General features: G+C 38.5%; 2 protein-coding genes across 2 annotated transcripts in view; both read right to left on the bottom strand.

Moving 5' to 3' along the window:
* The window catches only part of LOC138322733 (carbohydrate sulfotransferase 11-like), a 263,446-nt gene that overhangs the window by 111,628 nt on the left and 127,156 nt on the right, over positions 1 to 24,662 (bottom strand). The window lies entirely within an intron of this gene.
* Positions 1 to 24,662, bottom strand: part of LOC138324234 (UNC93-like protein MFSD11) — a 32,150-nt gene that overhangs the window by 5,027 nt on the left and 2,461 nt on the right. Inside the window, exons 3-8 of the mRNA XM_069269311.1 lie at positions 23,433 to 23,540; positions 21,166 to 21,245; positions 20,416 to 20,512; positions 19,756 to 19,956; positions 1,277 to 1,340; positions 108 to 179 (exon numbers count right to left, since the gene is read on the bottom strand). Of these exons, the coding sequence (XP_069125412.1) occupies positions 108 to 179; positions 1,277 to 1,340; positions 19,756 to 19,956; positions 20,416 to 20,512; positions 21,166 to 21,245; positions 23,433 to 23,540 (622 nt within the window). The remainder of the gene's footprint in view (positions 1 to 107; positions 180 to 1,276; positions 1,341 to 19,755; positions 19,957 to 20,415; positions 20,513 to 21,165; positions 21,246 to 23,432; positions 23,541 to 24,662) is intronic.

The following is a 24,662-nucleotide window of genomic DNA, read 5'->3' as shown; positions in this document are numbered from 1 at the left end:
GTCATCAAGTTTTTTACCTTTTCTGTCATGAATGAAAAGCAAACCTCAATAAGATTCTTTGATTTACCTATCTATTTATGGGGTATGGGTACGATGGGACAGCCTACCTGGACAAATTTGAAGAGAGCGAAGGCAGGAGAACTATCCTCAGGGAACATGAAACCCAGAATGGAATAGATCTGAAATCACCAAACAAATGTGTGGTCAAACAAACAAGATCTGAAATCATCAAACAAATATGTTGTAAACAAATGGAAATCACCAAACAAATGTGTGGTAAACAAATGGAAATCACCAAACAAATGTGTGGTAAACAAATGGAAATCACCAAACAAATGTGTGGTCAAACAAACAAGATCTGAAATCATCAAACAAATATGTTGTAAACAAATGGAAATCACCAAACAAATGTGTGGTAAACAAATGGAAATCACCAAACAAATGTGTGGTAAACAAATGGAAATCACCAAACAAATGTGTGGTAAACAAATGGAAATCACCAAACAAATGTGTGGTCAAACAAACAGGACTTTATATGTGTACAACTGTCAATAATACAGATCTGAAATCACCAAACAAATGTATGGTCAAACAAATGAGATTTATTTAAGGAATGATTTTTAATGTTTGTTGTTTACGTGTGTGTAAACTGCATTTTCTGTACAGATAGCGCGTAAGCGTGTCATGTTGAAAATCTGTACAAAAAAATGCAGTTTACACACTAGTAGACAATAACAACCATTCCTTATATTAACATTTCGACCGACCATTTCATTAAAAATTAAGTGTTCAAATAAAATAAAAATCTGTTTTTCAAAGTTATACAATTGTTGGAACAGCCAGTCCACTGATGGAATCCCGGAACAACTGGCTTCAATTTGGCTGGAAATGTTGTCAAATTAAGCGAGTACACATAATATAGTTCCACATTAACTTTATTTTTTTTCATCCCATTTATTTGGTGATATATAATTAAAGATTTACATTACATTCATACATGCAGTAAATTGAAGATTTGTCATACAGATACAATAGGCCTAATTGGATGCGCATTCACACTACTTGCAGAATTCAGTGTTCCAGTGTGTGTATTCTTGCGCGGAAACTACTGCGTTAAGTGAGTGTCAACGATTTTGCAGTTGGTAAGGTTATATAGCAAAGAGAAAACAGAAATACAGAGAAATGGGTAAAACAACAGGTTTTAGATAATAACAAGATTAAAATGTAAAAGTAGGAATATTTGAAAAAGATATTAAATCATAACATTGCTTTTTACCTGTGTGTTAAAACTGCTGTCTCCAAATCCCAGTAAAAATGAACACAGAATAGCAATGTATTTGCTGAAAATAAATATAAGACCACACAATCATCATTTGTTAAAATACCAGTTTATAAAATCTTTTTACTTGAAATTTTGCATGTATTAAACAGCAAGTAGCTAGAACTTTCAAACCAAAGGCCATAACTCTATCATATACAAGAGGCCCAAGGGCCTTCACGGTCATCTGACTACCTTGGCAATAGCTGTATAGGAAATTAATTAGATATGGTGTCATGGTTAAAAAATTAAAACACTTGGTCATGACCATGTAAGGATCATTTAATGCAAGTTTCAGTCAAACTGCATGGGTAGAACTTCAAGAAGTTCAAAATGTGTTTTCAATATGGCGGCTTTGGTGGTCATCTTGGTTTTCAGGCCAACCTGACAAATAACAACACTTTGTTGGGACAATGTCAGTATCCTTAAAATTATTCAGACAAGTTCCAGCAAAATCCCACTGATAGAACTTGAGAATAAGTTCAAACTATTTTTTCAAGATGGCGGGAGTGGTATTCATCTTGGATTTCAGATCAACATAAGATATAAAAACAGTTGGTCACGACCATGACAAGGATCATTTCATGCAAGTATCATCTAAATCACACTGGCAGAATTTGAGAAGAAGTTCAAAATTCAAGATTTTAGAATATTTTACCCCCTTACCTTGATAGTTGGTCAAGGTCATTCATTTCAATAATTTTGTTAGCCCTTCATCCCAGCATGGCACAGGCCAAATATGAGTACCCTGGACCTTTTGGTTAGTTAGAAGAAGTCTTTCAAAGATTTTAGCCTATTTGACCCCTGTAACCTTGAAAGTAGGTCAAGGTCATTTTTTTTCACAACTTTGGTAGCCCTTTATCCCCGCATACTACAGGCCCAATATGAGTACTCTGGGCCTTATGGTTATTGAGAAGAAGTCGTTCAAATATTTTAGCCTATTTGTCCCCTGTGACCTTGAAAGTAGGTCAAGGTCATTTATTTTCACAACTTTGATAGCCCTTTATCCCCACATGCAACAGGCCCAATATGAGTACTCTGGGCCTTATGGTTATTGAGAAGAAGTCGTTCAAAAGATTTTAGCCTATTTGACCCCTGTGACCTTGAAAGTAGGTCAAGGTCATTTATTTTCACAACTTTGGTAGCCCTTCATCCCCGCATACTACAGGCCCAATATGAGTACTCTGGGCCTTATGGTTATTGAGAAGAAGTCGTTCAAGGATTTTAGCCTATTTGACCCCTGTGACCTTGAGAGTAGGTCAAGGTCATTTATTTTCAAAACTTTGATAGCCCTTCATCCCCTCATGCCACAGGCCAAATGTGACTACTCTGGGCCTTATGGTTATTGAGAAGAAGTCGTTCAAAGATTTTAGCCTATTTGACCCCTGTGACCTTGAAAGTAGGTCAAGGTCATTTATTTTCACAACTTTGGTAGCCCTTCATCCCCGCATACTACAGGCCCAATATGAGTACTCTGGGCCTTATGGTTATTGAGAAGAAGTCGTTCAAAGATTTTAGCCTATTTGACCCCTGTGACCTTGAGAGTAGGTCAAGGTCATTTATTTTCACAACTTTGGTAGCCCTTCATCCCCGCATGCTACAGGCCAAATATGAGTACTCTGGGCCTTATGGTTATTGAGAAGAAGTCGTTCAAAGATTTTAGCCTATTTGACCCCTGTGACCTTGAAAGTAGGTCAAGGTCATTTATTTTCACAACTTTGGTAGCCCTTCATCCCCGCATACTACAGGCCCAATATGAGTACTCTGGGCCTTATGGTTATTGAGAAGAAGTCGATCAAGGATTTTAGCCTATTTGACCCCTGTGACCTTGAAAGTAGGTCAAGGTCATTTATTTTCACAACTTTGGTAGCCCTTTATCCCAGCATGCTACAGGCCAAATATGAGTACTCTGGGCCTTATGGTTATTGAGAAGAAGTCGTTCAAAGATTTTAGCCTATTTGTCCCCTGTGACCTTGAAAGTAGGTCAAGGTCATTTATTTTCACAACTTTGATAGCCCTTTATCCCCACATGCAACAGGCCCAATATGAGTACTCTAGGCCTTATGGTTATTAAGAAGAAGTCATTCAAAGATTTTAGCCTATTTGACCCCTGTGACCTTGAAAGTAGGTCAAGGTCATTTATTTTCACAACTTTGGTAGCCCTTCATCCCCGCATGCTACAGGCCAAATGTGAGTACTCTGGGCCTTATGGTTATTGAGAAGAAGTCATTCAAAGATTTTAGCCTATTTGTCCCCTGTGACCTTGAAAGTTGGTCAAGGTCATTTATTTTCACAACTTTGGTAGCCCTTCATCATCGCATACTACAGGCCCAGTATGAGTACTCTGGGCTTTATGGTTATTGAGAAGAAGTCGTTGAAAGATTTTAGCCTATTTGTCCACTGTGACCGTGAAAGTTGGTCAAGGTCATTTATTTTCACAATTTGGTAGCCCTTCATCCCCGCATACTACAGCTTCAATATGAGTACTCTGGGCCTTATGGTTATTGAGAAGAAGTTGTTCAAAGATTTTAGCCTATTTGACCCCTGTGACCTTGAAAGTAGGTCAATGTCATTTATTTTCACAACTTTGGTAGCCCTTCATCCCAGCATGCTACAGGCCAAATATGAGTACTCTGGGCCTTATGGTTATTGAGAAGAATTCGTTGAAAGACTTTAGCCTATTTGTCCCCTGTGACCTTGAAAGTAGGTCAAGGTCATTTATTTTCACAACTTTGATAGCCCTTTATCCCCACATGCAACAGGCCCAATATGAGTACTCTGGGCCTTATGGTTATTAAGAAGAAGTCATTCAAAGATTTTAGCCTATTTGACCCCTGTGACCTTGAAAGTAAGTCAAGGTCATTTATTTTCACGACTTTGGTAGCTCTTTATCCCAGCATGCTACAGGCCAAATATGAGTACTCTGGGCTTTATGGTTATTGAGAAGAAGTCGTTGAAAGATTTCAGCCTATTTGACCCCTGTGACCTTGAAAGTAGGTCAAGGTCATTAATTTTCACAACTTTGGTAGCCCTTCATCCCAGCATACTACAGGCCAAATATGAGTACTCTGGGCCTTATTGTTATTGAGAAGAAGTCATTCAAAGATTTTAGCCTATTTGACCCCTGTGACCTTGAAAGTAAGTCAAGGTCATTTATTTTCACGACTTTGGTAGCTCTTTATCCCAGCATGCTACAGGCCAAATATGAGTACTCTGGGCCTTATGGTTATTGAGAAGAAGTCGTTGAAAGATTTTAGCCTATTTGACCCCTGTGACCTTGAAAGTAAGTCAAGGTCATTTATTTTCACACAACTTTGGTAGCCCTTCATCATCGCATGCTACAGGCCAAATATGAGTACTCTAGGCCTTATGGTTATTGAGAAGAAGTCGTTGAAAGATTTTAGCCCATTTGTCCACTGTGACCTTGAAAGTTGTCAAGGTCATTTATTTTCACAATTTGGGTAGCCCTTCATCCCCGCATACTACAGCTTCAATATGAGTACTCTGGGCCTTATGGTTATTGAGAAGAAGTTGTTCAAAGATTTTAGCCTATTTGACCCCTGTGACCTTGAAAGTAGGTCAATGTCATTTATTTTCACAACTTTGGTAGCCCTTCATCCCAGCATGCTACAGGCCAAATATGAGTACTCTGGGCCTTATGGTTATTGAGAAGAATTCGTTGAAAGACTTTAGCCTATTTGTCCCCTGTGACCTTGAAAGTAGGTCAAGGTCATTTATTTTCACAACTTTGATAGCCCTTTATCCCCACATGCAACAGGCCCAATATGAGTACTCTAGGCCTTATGGTTAATAAGAAGAAGTCATTCAAAGATTTTAGCCTATTTGACCCCTGTGACCTTGAAAATAAGTCAAGGTCATTTATTTTCACGACTTTGGTAGCTCTTTATCCCAGCATGCTACAGGCCAAATATGAGTACTCTGGGCTTTATGGTTATTGAGAAGAAGTCGTTGAAAGATTTCAGCCTATTTGACCCCTGTGACCTTGAAAGTAGGTCAAGGTCATTAATTTTCACAACTTTGGTAGCCCTTCATCCCAGCATACTACAGGCCAAATATGAGTAATCTGGGCCTTATTGTTATTGAGAAGAAGTCATTCAAAGATTTTAGCCTATTTGACCCCTGTGACCTTGAAAGTAAGTCAAGGTCATTTATTTTCACGACTTTGGTAGCTCTTTATCCCAGCATGCTACAGGCCAAATATGAGTACTCTGGGCTTTATGGTTATTGAGAAGAAGTCGTTGAAAGATTTCAGCCTATTTGACCCCTGTGACCTTGAAAGTAGGTCAAGGTCATTAATTTTCACACAACTTTGGTAGCCCTTCATCCCAGCATACTACAGGCCAAATATGAGTACTCTGGACCTTATGGTTATTGAGAAGAAGTCGTTTAAATGAAAAGTTTACATACGGGGCACGTCGGACGCCGATGACCTAAAAATGTAAGTACCATGCATATTTCTCAAATTATCAACAATCTTAAGTTGTAAATGAATTTCCAGGTACAGAACTATGTCTAGACATAGTAACTCCGGTATACAATGGCTACAATCTGAAGTAGTAAATGAAATACCAGGTACAGAAACTTATAAAGGGCAGTAATTATATAACTCCAGTATACAATGGCTACATAAATACACTCTGGTGGAGCCTCTTTGCTGGATGTAATTTTTCTATGGTACAAATGTTGGTCCATTTTCTTCCTATAATACCCGTATATATGTATAAACCTGGCATAAATTGTCCAAAGAGAAACATAATTATGACGATGGGTTTAATAATAAAACGACTCTATCTAATTTTTCAGCTACATAGCCTTTTCAGACTTTGGAAACAACCTACAGCTTACCAGTAATTACATCAACAAGTCACCTAAAACAAGTATAATAAGCTGCAAAGTGTTTCCTTGACAACGGCATATGTAGCAGAAAATTTGGAGAAGACAGATTTCTATTATAGTGGAGTGTACTTATCAACTTATGAATAGATGTGGTGGTTATGAGACCCAATCAAAATGTGTGGTTTTTTAAATTGGTGAAACTATTGATTTCCTTTATATATGACCCAAGGTGTCTTGATTTTTCGGAGATATTTGGCTATTTTAGGCATGAATATAACGACACATAAAAACTTATTGTACAAATAAAACTTACATAGATGGGATTGAGATAGGTCGCCTGACATTGACTTATCACTTGTACTCTAACATAGGATCCAATCCTTGACTTATCATGTACTCTCTCCAATCCCTTGACTTATCAATGATGTACTCTCTCCAATCCCTTGACTTATCATGTACTCTCTCCAATCCCTTGACTTATCATGTACTCTCTCCAATCCCTTGACTTATCATGTACTCTCTCCAATCCCTTGACTTATCATGTACTCTCTCTCCAATCCCTTGACTTATCATGTACTCTCTCCAATCCCTTGACTTATCATGTACTCTCTCCAATCCCTTGACTTATCATGTACTCTCCAATCCCTTGACTTATCATGTACTCTCTCGCAATCCTTGACTTATCATGTACTCTCCAATCCCTTGACTTATCATGTACTCTCTCCAATCCCTTGACTTATCATGTACTCTCTCCAATCCCTTGACTTATCATGTACTCTCTCAATCCCTTGACTTATCATGTACTCTCATGTATCCCATCCCTTGACTTATCATGTACTCTCCAATCCCTTGACTTATCATGTACTCTCCAATCCCTTGACTTATCATGTACTCTCTCCAATCCCTTGACTTATCATGTACTCTCCAATCCCTTGACTTATCATGTACTCTCTCCAATCCCTTGACTTATCATGTACTCTCCAATCCCTTGACTTATCATGTACTCTCTCCAATCCCTTGACTTATCATGTACTCTCCAATCCCTTGACTTATCATGTACTCTCTCAATCCCTTGACTTATCATGTACTCTCCAATCCCTTGACTTATCATGTACTCTCTCAATCCCTTGACTTATCATGTACTCTCTCAATCCCTTGACTTATCATGTACTCTCCAATCCCTTGACTTATCATGTACTCTCTCCAATCCCTTGACTTATCATGTACTCTCTCCAATCCCTTGACTTATCATGTACTCTCCAATCCCTTGACTTATCATGTACTCTCCAATCCCTTGACTTATCATGTACTCTCCAATCCCTTGACTTATCATGTACTCTCTCCAATCCCTTGACTTATCTCCAATGACTTACTGTACTCTCAATCCCTTGACTTATCATGTACTCTCTCCAATCCCTTGACTTATCATGTACTCTCCAATCCCTTGACTTATCATGTACTCTCTCCAATCCCTTGACTTATCATGTACTCTCCAATCCCTTGACTTATCATGTACTCTCTCCAATCCCTTGACTTATCATGTACTCTCCAATCCCTTGACTTATCATGTACTCTCTCCAATCCCTTGACTTATCATGTACTCTCCAATCCCTTGACTTATCATGTACTCTCTCCAATCCCTTGACTTATATGTACTCTCATGTACTCTCTCTCCAATCCCTTGACTTATCATGTACTCTCTCAATCCCTTGACTTATCATGTACTCTCTCCAATCCCTTGACTTATCATGTACTCTCCAATCCCTTGACTTATCATGTACTCTCTCCAATCCCTTGACTTATCATGTACTCTCTCCAATCCCTTGACTTATCATGTACTCTCTCCAATCCCTTGACTTATCATGTACTCTCCAATCCCTTGACTTATCATGTACTCTCTCCAATCCCTTGACTTATCATGTACTCTCCCAATCCCTTGACTTATCATGTACTCTCCAATCCCTTGACTTATCATGTACTCTCTCAATCCCTTGACTTATCATGTACTCTCTCCTGACTTATCTCCCAATCCCTTGACTTATCATGTACTCTCTCCAATCCCTTGACTTATCATGTACTCTCTCCAATCCCTTGACTTATCATGTACTCTCCAATCCCTTGACTTATCATGTACTCTCTCCAATCCCTTGACTTATCATGTACTCTCCAATCCCTTGACTTATCATGTACTCTCTCCAATCCCTTGACTTATCATGTACTCTCCAATCCCTTGACTTATCATGTACTCTCCAATCCTTGACTTATCATGTACTCTTCCAATCCTTGACTTATCATGTACTCTCTCAATCCCTTGATATCATGTCTTCCAATCCTTGACTTATCATGTACTCTCTCCAATCCCTTGACTTATCATGTACTCTCCAATCCCTTGACTTACATGTACTCTCATCCCTTGACTTATCATGTACTCTCCAATCCCTTGACTTATCATGTACTCTCCAATCCCTTGACTTATCATGTACTCTCTCCAATCCCTTGACTTATCATTATCATGTACTCTCTCCAATCCCTTGACTTATCATGTACTCTCTCCAATCCCTTGACTTATCATGTACTCTCTCCAATCCCTTGACTTATCATGTACTCTCTCCAATCCCTTGACTTATCATGTACTCTCTCTCCAATCCCTTGACTTATCATGTACTCTCCCAATCCCTTGACTTATCATGTACTCTCTCAATCCCTTGACTTATCATGTACTCTCTCCAATCCCTTGACTTATCATGTACTCTCTCCAATCCCTTGACTTATCATGTACTCTCCAATCAATGACTTATCATGTACTCTCCAATCCCTTGACTTATCATGTACTCTCCAATCCCTTGACTTATCATGTACTCTCTCCAATCCCTTGACTTATCATGTACTCTCTCCAATCCCTTGACTTATCATGTACTCTCCAATCCCTTGACTTATCATGTACTCTCTCCAATCCCTTGACTTATCATGTACTCTCTCCAATCCCTTGACTTATCATGTACTCTCTCCAATCCCTTGACTTATCATGTACTCTCTCCAATCCCTTGACTTATCATGTACTCTCTCCAATCCCTTGACTTATCATGTACTCTCCAATCCCTTGACTTATCATGTACTCTCCAATCCCTTGACTTCTCTCTCCAATCCCTTGACTTATCATGTACTCTCTCCAATCCCTTGACTTATCATGTACTCTCTCCAATCCCTTGACTTATCATGTACTCTCTCCAATCCCTTGACTTATCATGTACTCTCCAATCCCTTGACTTATCATGTACTCTCTCCAATCCCTTGACTTATCATGTACTCTCTCCAATCCCTTGACTTATCATGTACTCTCTCCAATCCCTTGACTTATCATGTACTCTCCAATCCCTTGACTTATCATGTACTCTCTCCAATCCCTTGACTTATCATGTACTCTCTCCAATCCCTTGACTTATCATGTACTCTCTCAATCCCTTGACTTATCATGTACTCTCCAATCCCTTGACTTATCATGTACTCTCTCCAATCCCTTGACTTATCATGTACTCTCTCCAATCCCTTGACTTATCATGTACTCTCTCCAATCCCTTTGACTTATCATGTACTCTCCAATCCCTTGACTTATCATGTACTCTCTCCAATCCCTTGACTTATCATGTACTCTCCAATCCCTTGACTTATCATGTACTCTCTCCAATCCCTTGACTTATCATGTACTCTCCAATCCCTTGACTTATCATGTACTCTCCAATCCCTTGACTTATCATGTACTCTCTCCAATCCCTTGACTTATCATGTACTCTCCAATCCCTTGACTTATCATGTACTCTCTCCAATCCCTTGACTTATCATGTACTCTCCAATCCCTTGACTTATCATGTACTCTCCAATCCCTTGACTTATCATGTACTCTCTCCAATCCCTTGACTTATCATGTACTCTCCAATCCCTTGACTTATCATGTACTCTCTCCAATCCCTTGACTTATCATGTACTCTCCAATCCCTTGACTTATCATGTACTCTCTCCAATCCCTTGACTTATCATGTACTCTCTCTCAATCCCTTGACTTATCATGTACTCTCCCAATCCCTTGACTTACTTATCCTTGACTTATCATGTACTCTCCAATCCCTTGACTTATCATGTACTCTCCAATCCCTTGACTTATCATGTACTCTCTCCAATCCCTTGACTTATCATGTACTCTCCAATCCCTTGACTTATCATGTACTCTCCAATCCCTTGACTTATCATGTACTCTCCAATCCCTTGACTTATCATGTACTCTCTCCAATCCCTTGACTTATCATGTACTCTCCAATCCCTTGACTTATCATGTACTCTCTCCAATCCCTTGACTTATCATGTACTCTCCAATCCCTTGACTTATCATGTACTCTCTCCAATCCCTTGACTTATCATGTACTCTCCAATCCCTTGACTTATCATGTACTCTCCAATCCCTTGAATCCCTTGACTTATCATGTACTCTCTCCAATCCCTTGACTTATCATGTACTCTCTCCAATCCCTTGACTTATCATGTACTCTCCAATCCCTTGACTTATCATGTACTCTCTCCAATCCCTTGACTTATCATGTACTCTCTCCAATCCCTTGACTTATCATGTACTCTCTCCAATCCCTTGACTTATCATGTACTCTCTCCAATCCCTTGACTTATCATGTACTCTCTCCAATCCCTTGACTTATCATGTACTCTCTCCAATGCCTTGACTTATCATGTACTCTCTCAAATCCCTTGACTTATCATGTACTCTCTCCAATCCCTTGACTTATCATGTACTCTCCAATCCCTTGACTTATCATGTACTCTCTCCAATCCCTTGACTTATCATGTACTCTCTCCAATCCCTTGACTTATCATGTACTCTCTCCAATCCCTTGACTTATCATGTACTCTCTCCAATCCCTTGACTTATCATGTACTCTCTCCAATCCCTTGACTTATATGTACCCTCCCTGACTTATCATATCTACTCTCCAATCCCTTGACTTATCATGTACTCTCTCAATCCCTTGACTTATCATGTACTCTCTCCAATCCCTTGACTTATCATGTACTCTCCAATCCCTTGACTTATCATGTACTCTCTCTCCAATCCCTTGACTTATCATGTACTCTCCAATCCCTTGACTTATCATGTACTCTCCAATCCCTTGACTTATCATGTACTCTCTCCAATCCCTTGACTTATCATGTACTCTCCAATCCCTTGACTTATCATGTACTCTCCAATCCCTTGACTTATCATGTACTCTCCAATCCCTTGACTTATCATGTACTCTCTCCAATCCCTTGACTTATCATGTACTCTCCAATCCCTTGACTTATCATGTACTCTCCAATCCCTTGACTTATCATGTACTCTCTCCAATCCCTTGACTTATCATGTACTCTCTCCAATCCCTTGACTTATCATGTACTCTCCAATCCCTTGACTTATCATGTACTCTCTCCAATCCCTTGACTTATCATGTACTCTCTCCAATCCCTTGACTTATCATGTACTCTCTTCCAATCCCTTGACTTATCATGTTCTCTCTCCAATCCCTTGACTTATCATGTACTCTCCAATCCCTTGACTTATCATGTACTCTCTCCAATCCCTTGACTTATCATGTACTCTCTCCAATCCCTTGACTTATCATGTACTCTCTCCAATCCCTTGACTTATCATGTACTCTCTCCAATCCCTTGACTTATCATGTACTCTCTCCAATCCCTTGACTTATCATGTACTCTCTCCAATCCCTTGACTTATCATGTACTCTCTCTCCAATCCCTTGACTTATCATGTACTCTCCAATCCCTTGACTTATCATGTACTCTCTCCAATCCCTTGACTTATCATGTACTCTCTCCAATCCCTTGACTTATCATGTACTCTCTCCAATCCCTTGACTTATCATGTACTCTCCAATCCCTTGACTTATCATGTACTCTCTCCAATCCCTTGACTTATCATGTACTCTCCAATCCCTTGACTTATCATGTACTCTCCAAATCCCTTGACTTATCATGTACTCTCTCCAATCCCTTGACTTATCATGTACTCTCTTGTACTCTCCAATCCCTTGACTTATCATGTACTCTCTCCAATCCCTTGACTTATCATGTACTCTCTCCAATCCCTTGACTTATCATGTACTCTCCAATCCCTTGACTTATCATGTACTCTCTCCAATCCCTTGACTTATCATGTACTCTCCAATCCCTTGACTTATCATGTACTCTCTCCAATCCCTTGACTTATCATGTACTCTCTCCAATCCCTGACTTATCATGTACTCTCTCCAATCCCTTGACTTATCATGTACTCTCCAATCCCTTGACTTATCATGTACTCTCTCCAATCCCTTGACTTATCATGTACTCTCTCCAATCCCTTGACTTATCATGTACTCTCCAATCCCTTGACTTATCATGTACTCTCCAATCCCTTGACTTATCATGTACTCTCTCCAATCCCTTGACTTATCATGTACTCTCTCCAATCCCTTGACTTATCATGTACTCTCCAATCCCTTGACTTATCATGTACTCTCTCCAATCCCTTGACTTATCATGTACTCTCTCCAATCCCTTGACTTATCATGTACTCTCTCCAATCCCTTGACTTATCATGTACTCTCTCAATCCCTTGACTTATCATGTACTCTCCAATCCCTTGACTTATCATGTACTCTCTCCAATCCCTTGACTTATCATGTACTCTCTCCAATCCCTTGACTTATCATGTACTCTCTCCAATCCCTTGACTTATCATGTACTCTCTCCAATCCCTTGACTTATCATGTACTCTCCAATCCCTTGACTTATCATGTACTCTCTCCAATCCCTTGACTTATCATGTACTCTCTCCAATCCCTTGACTTATCATGTACTCTCCAATCCCTTGACTTATCATGTACTCTCTCCAATCCCTTGACTTATCATGTACTCTCTCCAATCCCTTGACTTATCATGTACTCTCTCCAATCCCTTGACTTATCATGTACTCTCTCAATCCCTTGACTTATCATGTACTCTCTCCAATCCCTTGACTTATCATGTACTCTCTCCAATCCCTTGACTTATCATGTACAATCCTTGACTTATCATGTACTCTCCAATCCCTTGACTTATCATGTACTCTCCCAATCCCTTGACTTATCATGTACTCTCCAATCCCTTGACTTATCATGTACTCTCCAATCCCTTGACTTATCATGTACTCTCCAATCCCTTGACTTATCATGTACTCTCTCAATCCCTTGACTTATCATGTACTCTCTCCAATCCCTTGACTTATCATGTACTCTCTCCAATCCCTTGACTTATCATGTACTCTCTCCAATCCCTTGACTTATCATGTACTCTCTCAATCCCTTGACTTATCATGTACTCTCCAATCCCTTGACTTATCATGTACTCTCCAATCCCTTGACTTATCATGTACTCTCTCCAATCCCTTGACTTATCATGTACTCTCCAATCCCTTGACTTATCATGTACTCTCCAATCCCTTGACTTATCATGTACTCTCTCCAATCCCTTGACTTATCATGTACTCTCCAATCCCTTGACTTATCATGTACTCTCTCCAATCCCTTGACTTATCATGTACTCTCTCCAATCCCTTGACTTATCATGTACTCTCTCCAATCCCTTGACTTATCATGTACTCTCTCCAATCCCTTGACTTATCATGTACTCTCTCCAATCCCTTGACTTATCATGTACTCTCCAATCCCTTGACTTATCATGTACTCTCTCCAATCCCTTGACTTATCATGTACTCTCCCAATCCCTTGACTTATCATGTACTCTCCAATCCCTTGACTTATCATGTACTCTCCAATCCCTTGACTTATCATGTACTCTCTCCAATCCCTTGACTTATCATGTACTCTCTCCAATCCCTTGACTTATCATGTACTCTCTCCAATCCCTTGACTTATCATGTACTCTCTCCAATCCCTTGACTTATCATGTACTCTCTCCAATCCCTTGACTTATCATGTACTCTCCAATCCTTGACTTATCATGTACTCTCCCAATCCCTTGACTTATCATGTACTCTCTCCAATCCCTTGACTTATCATGTACTCTCTCCAATCCCTTGACTTATCATGTACTCTCCAATCCCTTGACTTATCATGTACTCTCCAATCCCTTGACTTATCATGTACTCTCTCCAATCCCTTGACTTATCATGTACTCTCTCCAATCCCTTGACTTATCATGTACTCTCTCCAATCCCTTGACTTATCATGTACTCTCTCCAATCCCTTGACTTATCATGTACTCTCTCAATCCCTTGACTTATCATGTACTCTCTCCAATCCCTTGACTTATCATGTACTCTCTCCAATCCCTTGACTTATCATGTCTCCAATCCCTGACTTATCATGTACTCTCTCCAATCCCTTGACTTATCATGTACTCTCTCCAATCCCTTGACTTATCATGTACTCTCCAATCCCTTGACTTATCATGTACTCTCTCCAATCCCTTGACTTATCATGTACTCTCTCCAATCCCTTGACTTATCATGTACTTATCTCTCCAATCCCTTGACTTATCATGTACTCTCTCCAATCCCTTGACTTATCATGTACTCTCCAATCCCTTGACTTATCATGTACTCTCTCCAATCCCTTGACTTATCATGTACTCTCTCCAATCCCTTGACTTATCATGTACTCTCTCCAATCCCTTGACTTATCATGTACTCTCTCCAATCCCTTGACTTATCATGTACTCTCTCAATCCCTTGACTTATCATACTTATCCCTTGACTTATCATGTACTCTCTCCAATCCCTTGACTTATCATGTACTCTCCCAATCCCTTGACTTATCATGTACTCTCCCAATCCCTTGACTTATCATGTACTCTCCCTGACTTATCATGTACTCTCCAATCCCTTGACTTATCATGTACTCTCTCCAATCCCTTGACTTATCATGTACTCTCTCCAATCCCTTGACTTATCATGTACTCTCTCCAATCCCTTGACTTATCATGTACTCTCTCCAATCCCTTGACTTATCATGTACTCTCTCCAATCCCTTGACTTATCATGTACTCTCTCCAATCCCTTGACTTATCATGTACTCTCCAATCCCTTGACTTATCATGTACTCTCCAATCCCTTGACTTATCATGTACTCTCCAATCCCTTGACTTATCATGTACTCTCTCCAATCCCTTGACTTATCATGTACTCTCTCCAATCCCTTGACTTATCATGTACTCTCTCCAATCCCTTGACTTATCATGTACTCTCTCCAATCCCTTGACTTATCATGTACTCTCTCCAATCCCTTGACTTATCATGTACTCTCTCCAATCCCTTGACTTATCATGTACTCTCCAATCCCTTGACTTATCATGTACTCTCTCCAATCCCTTGACTTATCATGTACTCTCTCCAATCCCTTGACTTATCATGTACTCTCTCCAATCCCTTGACTTATCATGTACTCTCCAATCCCTTGACTTATCATGTACTCTCCAATCCCTTGACTTATCATGTACTCTCTCCAATCCCTTGACTTATCATGTACTCTCTCCAATCCCTTGACTTATCATGTGTACTCTCTCCAAATCCCTTGACTTATCATGTACTCTCTCCAATCCCTTGACTTATCATGTACTCTCTCCAATCCCTTGACTTATCATGTACTCTCTCCAATCCCTTGACTTATCATGTACTCTCTCCAATCCCTTGACTTATCATGTACTCTCTCCAATCCCTTGACTTATCATGTACTCTCTCCAATCCCTTGACTTATCATGTACTCTCTCCAATCCCTTGACTTATCATGTACTCTCTCCAATCCCTTGACTTATCATGTACTCTCCAATCCCTTGACTTATCATGTACTCTCTCCAATCCCTTGACTTATCATGTACTCTCTCCAATCCCTTGACTTATCATGTACTCTCTCCAATCCCTTGACTTATCATGTACTCTCCAATCCCTTGACTTATCATGTACTCTCTCCAATCCCTTGACTTATCATGTACTCTCTCCAATCCCTTGACTTATCATGTACTCTCTCCAATCCCTTGACTTATCATGTACTCTCTCCAATCCCTTGACTTATCATGTACTCTCCAATCCCTTGACTTATCATGTACTCTCTCCAATCCCTTGACTTATCATGTACTCTCTCCAATCCCTTGACTTATCATGTACTCTCTCCAATCCCTTGACTTATCATGTACTCTCTCCAATCCCTTGACTTATCATGTACTCTCTCCAATCCCTTGACTTATCATGTACTCTCTCCAATCCCTTGACTTATCATGTACTCTCTCCAATCCCTTGACTTATCTTATCATGTACTCTCTCCAATCCCTTGACTTATCATGTACTCTCTCCAATCCCTTGACTATCATGTCTCTCCAATCCCTTGACTTATCATTACTCTCTCAATCCCTTGACTTATCATGTACTCTCTCCAATCCCTTGACTTATCATGTACTCTCCAATCCCTTGACTTATCATGTACTCTCCAATCCCTTGACTTATCATGTACTCTCCAATCCCTTGACTTATCATGTACTCTCCAATCCCTTGACTTATCATGTACTCTCTCCAATCCCTTGACTTATCATGTACTCTCCAATCCCTTGACTTATCATGTACTCTCTCCAATCCCATGACTTATCATGTACTCTCTCCAATCCCTTGACTTATCATGTACTCTCTCCAATCCCTTGACTTATCATGTACTCTCTCCAATCCCTTGACTTATCATGTACTCTCCAATCCCTTGACTTATCATGTACTCTCTCCAATCCCTTGACTTATATGTACTCTCCAATCCCTTGACTTATCATGTACTCTCTCCAATCCCTTGACTTATCATGTACTCTCCCATGCTTATATGTACTCTCTCCAATCCCTTGACTTATCATGTACTCTCCAATCCCTTGACTTATCATGTACTCTCCAATCCCTTGACTTATCATGTACTCTCTCCAATCCCTTGACTTATCATGTACTCTCCAATCCCTTGACTTATCATGTACTCTCTCCAATCCCTTGACTTATCATGTACTCTCTCCAATCCCTTGACTTATCATGTACTCTCTCCAATCCCTTGACTTATCATGTACTCTCCAATCCCTTGACTTATCATGTACTCTCCAATCCCTTGACTTATCATGTACTCTCTCCAATCCCTTGACTTATCATGTACTCTCTCCAATCCCTTGACTTATCATGTACTCTCTCCAATCCCTTGACTTATCATGTACTCTCCAATCCCTTGACTTATCATGTACTCTCTCCAATCCCTTGACTTATCATGTACTCTCCAATCCCTTGACTTATCATGTACTCTCCAATCCCTTGACTTATCATGTACTCTCTCCAATCCCTTGACTTATCATGTACTCTCTCCAATCCCTTGACTTATCATGTACTCTCTCCAATCCCTTGACTTATCATGTACTCTCTCCAATCCCTTGACTTATCATGTACTCTCCAATCCCTTGACTTCCAATCCCTTGACTTATCATGTACTCTCTCCAATCCCTTGACTTATCATGTACTCTCCAATCCCTTGACTTATCATGTACTCTCTCCAATCCCTTGACTTATCATGTACTCTCCAATCCCTTGACTTATCATGTACTCTCTCCAATCCCTTGACTTATCATGTACTCTCCAATCCCTTGACTTATCATGTACTCTCTCCAATCCCTTGACTTATCATGTACTCTCTCCAATCCCTTGACTTATCATGTACTCTCTCCAATCCCTTGACTTATCATGTACTCTCCAATCCCTTGACTTATCATGTACTCCTCTCAATCCCTTGACTTATCATGTACTCTCTCCAATCCCTTGACTTATCATGTACTCTCTCCATCCCTTGACTTATCATGTACTCTCTCCATCCCTTGACTTATCATGTACTCTCTCAATCCCTTGACTTATCATGTACTCTCCAATCCCTTGACTTATCATGTACTCTCTCCAATCCCTTGACTTATCATGTACTCTCCAATCCCTTGACTTATCATGTACTCTCCAATCCCTTGACTTATCATGTACTCTCCAATCCCTTGACTTATCATGTACTCTCTCCAATCCCTTGACTTATCATGTACTCTCTCCAATCCCTTGACTTATCATGTACTCTCTCCAATCCCTTGACTTATCATGTACTCTCTCCAATCCCTTGACTTATCATGTACTCTCTCCAATCCCTTGACTTATCATGTACTCTCTCCAATCCCTTGACTTATCATGTACTCTCTCCAATCCCTTGACTTATCATGTACTCTCTCCAATCCCTTGACTTATCATGTACTCTCTCCAATCCCTTGACTTATCATGTACTCTCTCCAATCCCTTGACTTATCATGTACTCTCTCCAATCCCTTGACTTATCATGTACTCTCTCCAATCCCTTGACTTATCATGTACTCTCTCCAATCCCTTGACTTATCATGTACTCTCTCAATCCCTTGACTTATCATGTACTCTCTCCAATCCCTTGACTTATCATGTACTCTCTCCAATCCCTTGACTTATCATGTACTCTCTCCAATCCCTTGACTTATCATGTACTCTCTCCAATCCCTTGACTTATCATGTACTCTCTCCAATCCCTTGACTTATCATGTACTCTCTCCAATCCCTTGACTTATCATGTACTCTCTCCAATCCCTTGACTTATCATGTACTCTCCAATCCCTTGACTTACATGTACCTCTGACTATCATGTCTCTCCAATCCCTTGACTTATCATGTACTCTCTCCAATCCCTTGACTTATCATGTACTCTCTCCAATCCCTTGACTTATCATGTACTCTCTCCAATCCCTTGACTTATCATGTACTCTCTCAATCCCTTGACTTATCATGTACTCTCTCAATCCTGATCATGTACTCTCTCAATCCCTTGACTTATCATGTACTCTCTCCAATCCCTTGACTTATCATGTACTCTCTCCAATCCCTTGACTTATCATGTACTCTCTCCAATCCCTTGACTTATCATGTACTCTCTCCAATCCCTTGACTTATCATGTACTCTCCAATCCCTTGACTTATCATGTACTCTCTCCAATCCCTTGACTTATCATGTACTCTCCAATCCCTTGACTTATCATGTACTCTCCAATCCCTTGACTTATCATGTACTCTCTCCAATCCCTTGACTTATCATGTACTCTCCAATCCCTTGACTTATCATGTACTCTCCAATCCCTTGACTTATCATGTACTCTCCAATCCCTTGACTTATCATGTACTCTCTCCAATCCCTTGACTTATCATGTACTCTCCAATCCCTTGACTTATCATGTACTCTCCAATCCCTTGACTTATCATGTACTCTCCAATCCCTTGACTTATGTCCCTACATGATGACCCTGGCTGTTAAAAGGATGTTAACCAATCTTATTTTTATCTTGTCATATTGTAAAATAAAATCAAAAGGATTTCCTAATGTATGTGGCAAAGTAACTGCAGGCTACAGAGAGGAACAGAAAAGTTGGAAACACTAGTTCAGACATCTTTTAGAACCACAGTTTGAATCTTATTTATAAATAATTACACTATGTTTAATACAAACCTTGAGTTTAGATTAATAAGGTTTTCTGAGTCCGTGTTACGTCTGCTTCTTAAAGTAAGAAACAGTAAAACACCAACTAAAGCGGCCCCACTAAGACCAGCAAATAGTTTAAATCTCTCATCGTCATCAATATTTTCTCTTCCTTTCAAAACAAAATAACTGTAAATATTTCCTATCAGCAAGCTGTAAAAGAAAAAGAAATCACACGTTATTCTTGTCAATTGAAGCAAACAGCAAATAATTTGTATGTCTATATAAGGAAATCAAGTAGAGGAAATGTATACAAATGGTAAAAATAGAGTATCTTAGAGCCTTGACATTTACCAATATATGTGGTGATAATGTAACCATGGCAATATATATAGCTACCAAAGCTCTGTACACCAAAACAAAGGAACTTGGCAATGCTGAGTATACTCAAGAGGAAGAAAAACAGGTTCACTTAGGTCAAAAATGGCTGATCATCTTTTTAATTTCCAATGAATTATGGAAAGATGTACATGCAGTATCAGTATAGCATGGTGTTAACAATCTTTACTTGCAAAGATAACAATCTGCTTACTACTCTTCTGAAGAACAGTAGGCATATCATAACCTTTGGCTAACAGAGATGAATGTTAACAACAGCATTTTGTAACTTACCTGCATTGAAGAAGTGCCCAAAAAATTCCACTATTTCTGGAAACTGTGTTTGAATCAGAATTAATTGTAAGAAAATTTCCCTGGGCTGTCCATAAAACTGAAATAAGAGAAACAGTAGAATAATAGAATAGTTTACCCCCTCCAGGGTTTGACAAGGAAATTTCAACTCAATGGGTAAAGAGAAACAATAAAATAATTGAATAGTTTACCCCCTCCAGGGTGTGACAAGAAAATTTCAACTCAATGGGTAAAGAGAAACAGTAGAATAACACAATAGTTTAACCCCTCTAGGTTGCAACAAGGAAATCTCAACTCAAGGGCTAAGATTTAAATAAAGTTGTCAAACATAAGACTTGCAAAGATTCAGTTTGTCTCACTCTTAATGTGGTAAATGATTTGTTCACCTTCTGATGTATCTATGTTGGTAAACAACAACTTTGATGTAATGCATTGGAATGCTATTGGCATGATGTCATGTAATCAACATAGTATTGTCGTGTTCAGTGGTTTTCATTTCACACTGGATAATTCCAGTGGCGTGTCCCTTTCGAAATTGATTATTTTTTTCCTATTGCTATTTACATATGTACATTATTTTCTGTATATCTAAAAGTCTTTTTTTCTTATTTTGGGAATTAGCATGAATTTGGGAGAATATGACCAAATTTTTCTCAGGGAAGGGACCTTTAATTTTTTCAGTACAAAATGAAGTGTAAATGTTTGTTGTACTAGGTCTCCTGGAATACTTACTTGCTGCTCCGATTCCTACCAACACTGATCCTAAATACAAGGCCCAGGTCATCGGCTTCAGGAAGGACAGGATAAACAGACTGTATCGTAAAATAAATACAGATCGTAAATCAGGATTAACAGGCCGAGTCACAAAATAAACACAGGTCGTAAATCAGGATTAACAAATTGTGTCACAAAATATACACAGATCGTAAATCAGGATTAACAGGCTGTCACAAAATAAACACAGATCGTAAATCAGGATTAACAGGCTGTCACAAAATATACACAGATCGTAAATCAGGATTAACAGACTGTTACAAAATAAATACAGATCGTAAATCAGGATTAACAGGCTGAGTCACAAAATAAACAAAGGTCGTAAATCAGGATTAACAAATTGTGTCACAAAATATACACAGATCGTAAATCAGGATTAACAGGCTGTCACAAAATAAACACAGATCGTAAATCAGGATTAACAGGCTGAGTCACAAAATAAACAGAGATCATAAAAATCAGTATTAACAAATTGTGTCACAAAATATACACAGATCGTAAATCAGGATTAACAGACTGTTCAAAATAAATACAGATCGTAAATCAGGATTAACAGACTGTCACAAAAAAAACACAAATCGTAAATCAGGATAAACAGACTGTGTCAGAAAACTTAAATCAGTATTAACAAATTGTGTCACAAAATATACACAGATCGTAAATCAGGATTAACAGGCTGTCACAAAATAAACACAGATCCTAAATCAGGATTAACAGGCTGTCACAAAATATACACAGATCGTAAATCAGGATTAACAGACTGTCACAAAATAAATACAGATCGTAAATCAGGATTAACAGACTGTTACAAAATAAACATAGATCGTAAATCAGGATTAACAGATTGTGTCACAAAATAAACATAGATCGTAAATCAGGATTAACAGATTGTGTCACAAAATAAACATAGATCGTAAATCAGGATTAACAGACTGTCACAAAATAAATACAGATCGTAAATCAGGATTAACAGACTGTCACAAAATAAACACAGATCGTAAATCAGGATTAACAGACTGTCACAAAATAAACACAGATCGTAAATCAGGATTAACAGACTGTCACAAAATAAACACAGATCGTAAATCAGGATTAACAGACTGTTACAAAATAAATACAGATCGTAAATCAGGATTAACAGACTGTCACAAAATAAACATAGATCGTAAATCAGGATTAACAGACTGTCACAAAATAAACACAGATCGTAAATCAGGATTAACAGACTGTCACAAAATAAACATAGATCGTAAATCAGGATTAACAGACTGTCACAAAATAAACACAGATCGTAAATCAGGATTAACAGACTGTCACAAAATAAACACAGATCGTAAATCAGGATTAACAGACTGTCACAAAATAAATACAGATCGTAAATCAGGATTAACAGACTGTCACAAAATAAACATAGATCGTAAATCAGGATTAACAGACTGTCACAAAATAAACATAGATCGTAAATCAGGATTAACAGACTGTCACAAAATAAACATAGATCGTAAATCAGGATTAACAGACTGTCACAAAATAAACATAGATCGTAAATCAGGATTAACTGATTGTGTTACAAAATAAATACAGATTGTAAATCAGGATTAACAGACTGTCACAAAATAAACATAGATCGTAAATCAGGATTAACAGGCTGTCACAAAATAAACACAGATCGTAAATCAGGATTAACAGACTGTCACAAAATAAACACAGATCTGAAGTAAGTATAACACCTACAGGAAATCAGGGTGCATGCCTATTATTGTAATGATCATATAATTGTAATTCAAGTTTTTTTATGCATTTAAAAAAATCCAAAAACATAAGAAATCCTATAACCAAAATGATCTACCTGGTAATACAAACGTTATAAGTTGGAAAATAACGATAATATGCTGATCACGGTAATAGGCATGTACCTGGCTGTATTAGTCACAAGATAAGGACTGTTAAAAACCATGTTCTGATCAAACCTAATGTCAATATGTTCAAGTCGAATTCTGGATGAGTCGAATTATTTTTGTTGGTCCGTTGAATTTCGAATGACGAGATAGCGAGTTTCAATTGTATATATACTAGTTAGCTAATTTATATAAATATAGCTTCACATGCAAGTTTTCTTCAAGTTCTAGATCTCCTTACCTTACTGGTTTGATATAAGTAATAAAGTAATACTGATGAATTGGACAGCTGGGCATAGTGCATGGTATTGTATAAATGTTACTTACAAATATAGAATGGCACCGATAAACATTGTATACTTTGGTCCTACAGCGCTGACAATGGGAGGCGCTATCCAGTTAGCAGCAGCGAACACAGCGTAGATCACTCCCAGGCTGAAATATATAGATTTACATGGAGAGACAGGTAGGCAAAAATAACAGACGAACAACATCCTACAGGAAAGTATTCAATATAGAATAGAAGTGCAGGTCCTTTTCTATAGAATAGAAGTGCAGGTCCTTTTCTATAGAATAGAAGTGCAGGTCCTTTTCTATAGAATAGAAGTGCAGGTCCTTTTCTATAGAATAGAAGTGCAGGTCCTTTTCTTTCCTGTAACTAGTTTTTTTATTAGGCCAAATCCTTTATGTTTGGACACATTTAACAGACATCTTTTATGTTTGTCTTTGGACACATATTTAACAGACATCTTTTATGTTTGTCTTTGGACACATATTTAACAGACATCTTTTATGTTTGTCTTTGGACACATATTTAACAGACATCTTTTATGTTTGTCTTTGGACACATATTTAACAGACATCTTTTATGTTTGTCTTTGGACACATATTTAACAGACATCTTTTATGTTTGTCTTTGGACACATATTTAACAGACATCTTTTATGTTTGTCTTTGGACACATATTTAACAGACATCTTTTATGTTTGTCTTTGGACACATATTTAACAGACATCTTTTATGTTTGTCTTTGGACACATATTTAACAGACATCTTTTATGTTTGTCTTTGGACACATATTTAACAGACATCTTTTAAAATATATATGTGATACTGTATTTATCATTTGAAGAACATGCATATATACAAATGTACCACATAAAACACGAGGCCTAGAGAGCCTGTATCGCTCACCTGGTTTGTAATCAATGCCAAGTGTTGTTCTGAATATAAAGGTTCATTGGTTTTTCAGAGATGTTTCTGGCCAAATTGTGTTACAATCCATGCAGAAATCTATGACTAGTAGCTATATATATATATATATATATATATATATATATATACATATAGTGACTTAAAGAATTTACCTCAATACCTTTCCCCTATTTGGCCCTGCCACTCCTGCCCCCGGAGAGTCAGAGCCAAAATTTATACAAACTCAATTCTTCTTCCAAAGATCTTAGAGGATATCGATGTTTCTGGTCAAATTTGATTACAATTAATCCATTCAGAACACAATGACTAGTAGCGATTTTAACAAACTCTGTTCCTCTTCCC

This window comes from Argopecten irradians, chromosome 5 (genome assembly GCF_041381155.1).
Source record: "Argopecten irradians isolate NY chromosome 5, Ai_NY, whole genome shotgun sequence".
Classification (NCBI taxonomy): Eukaryota; Metazoa; Mollusca; class Bivalvia; order Pectinida; family Pectinidae; genus Argopecten; species Argopecten irradians.
Note: the sequence above shows the minus strand (reverse complement) of the source record. Positions and strands in the feature narration are given on the sequence as shown.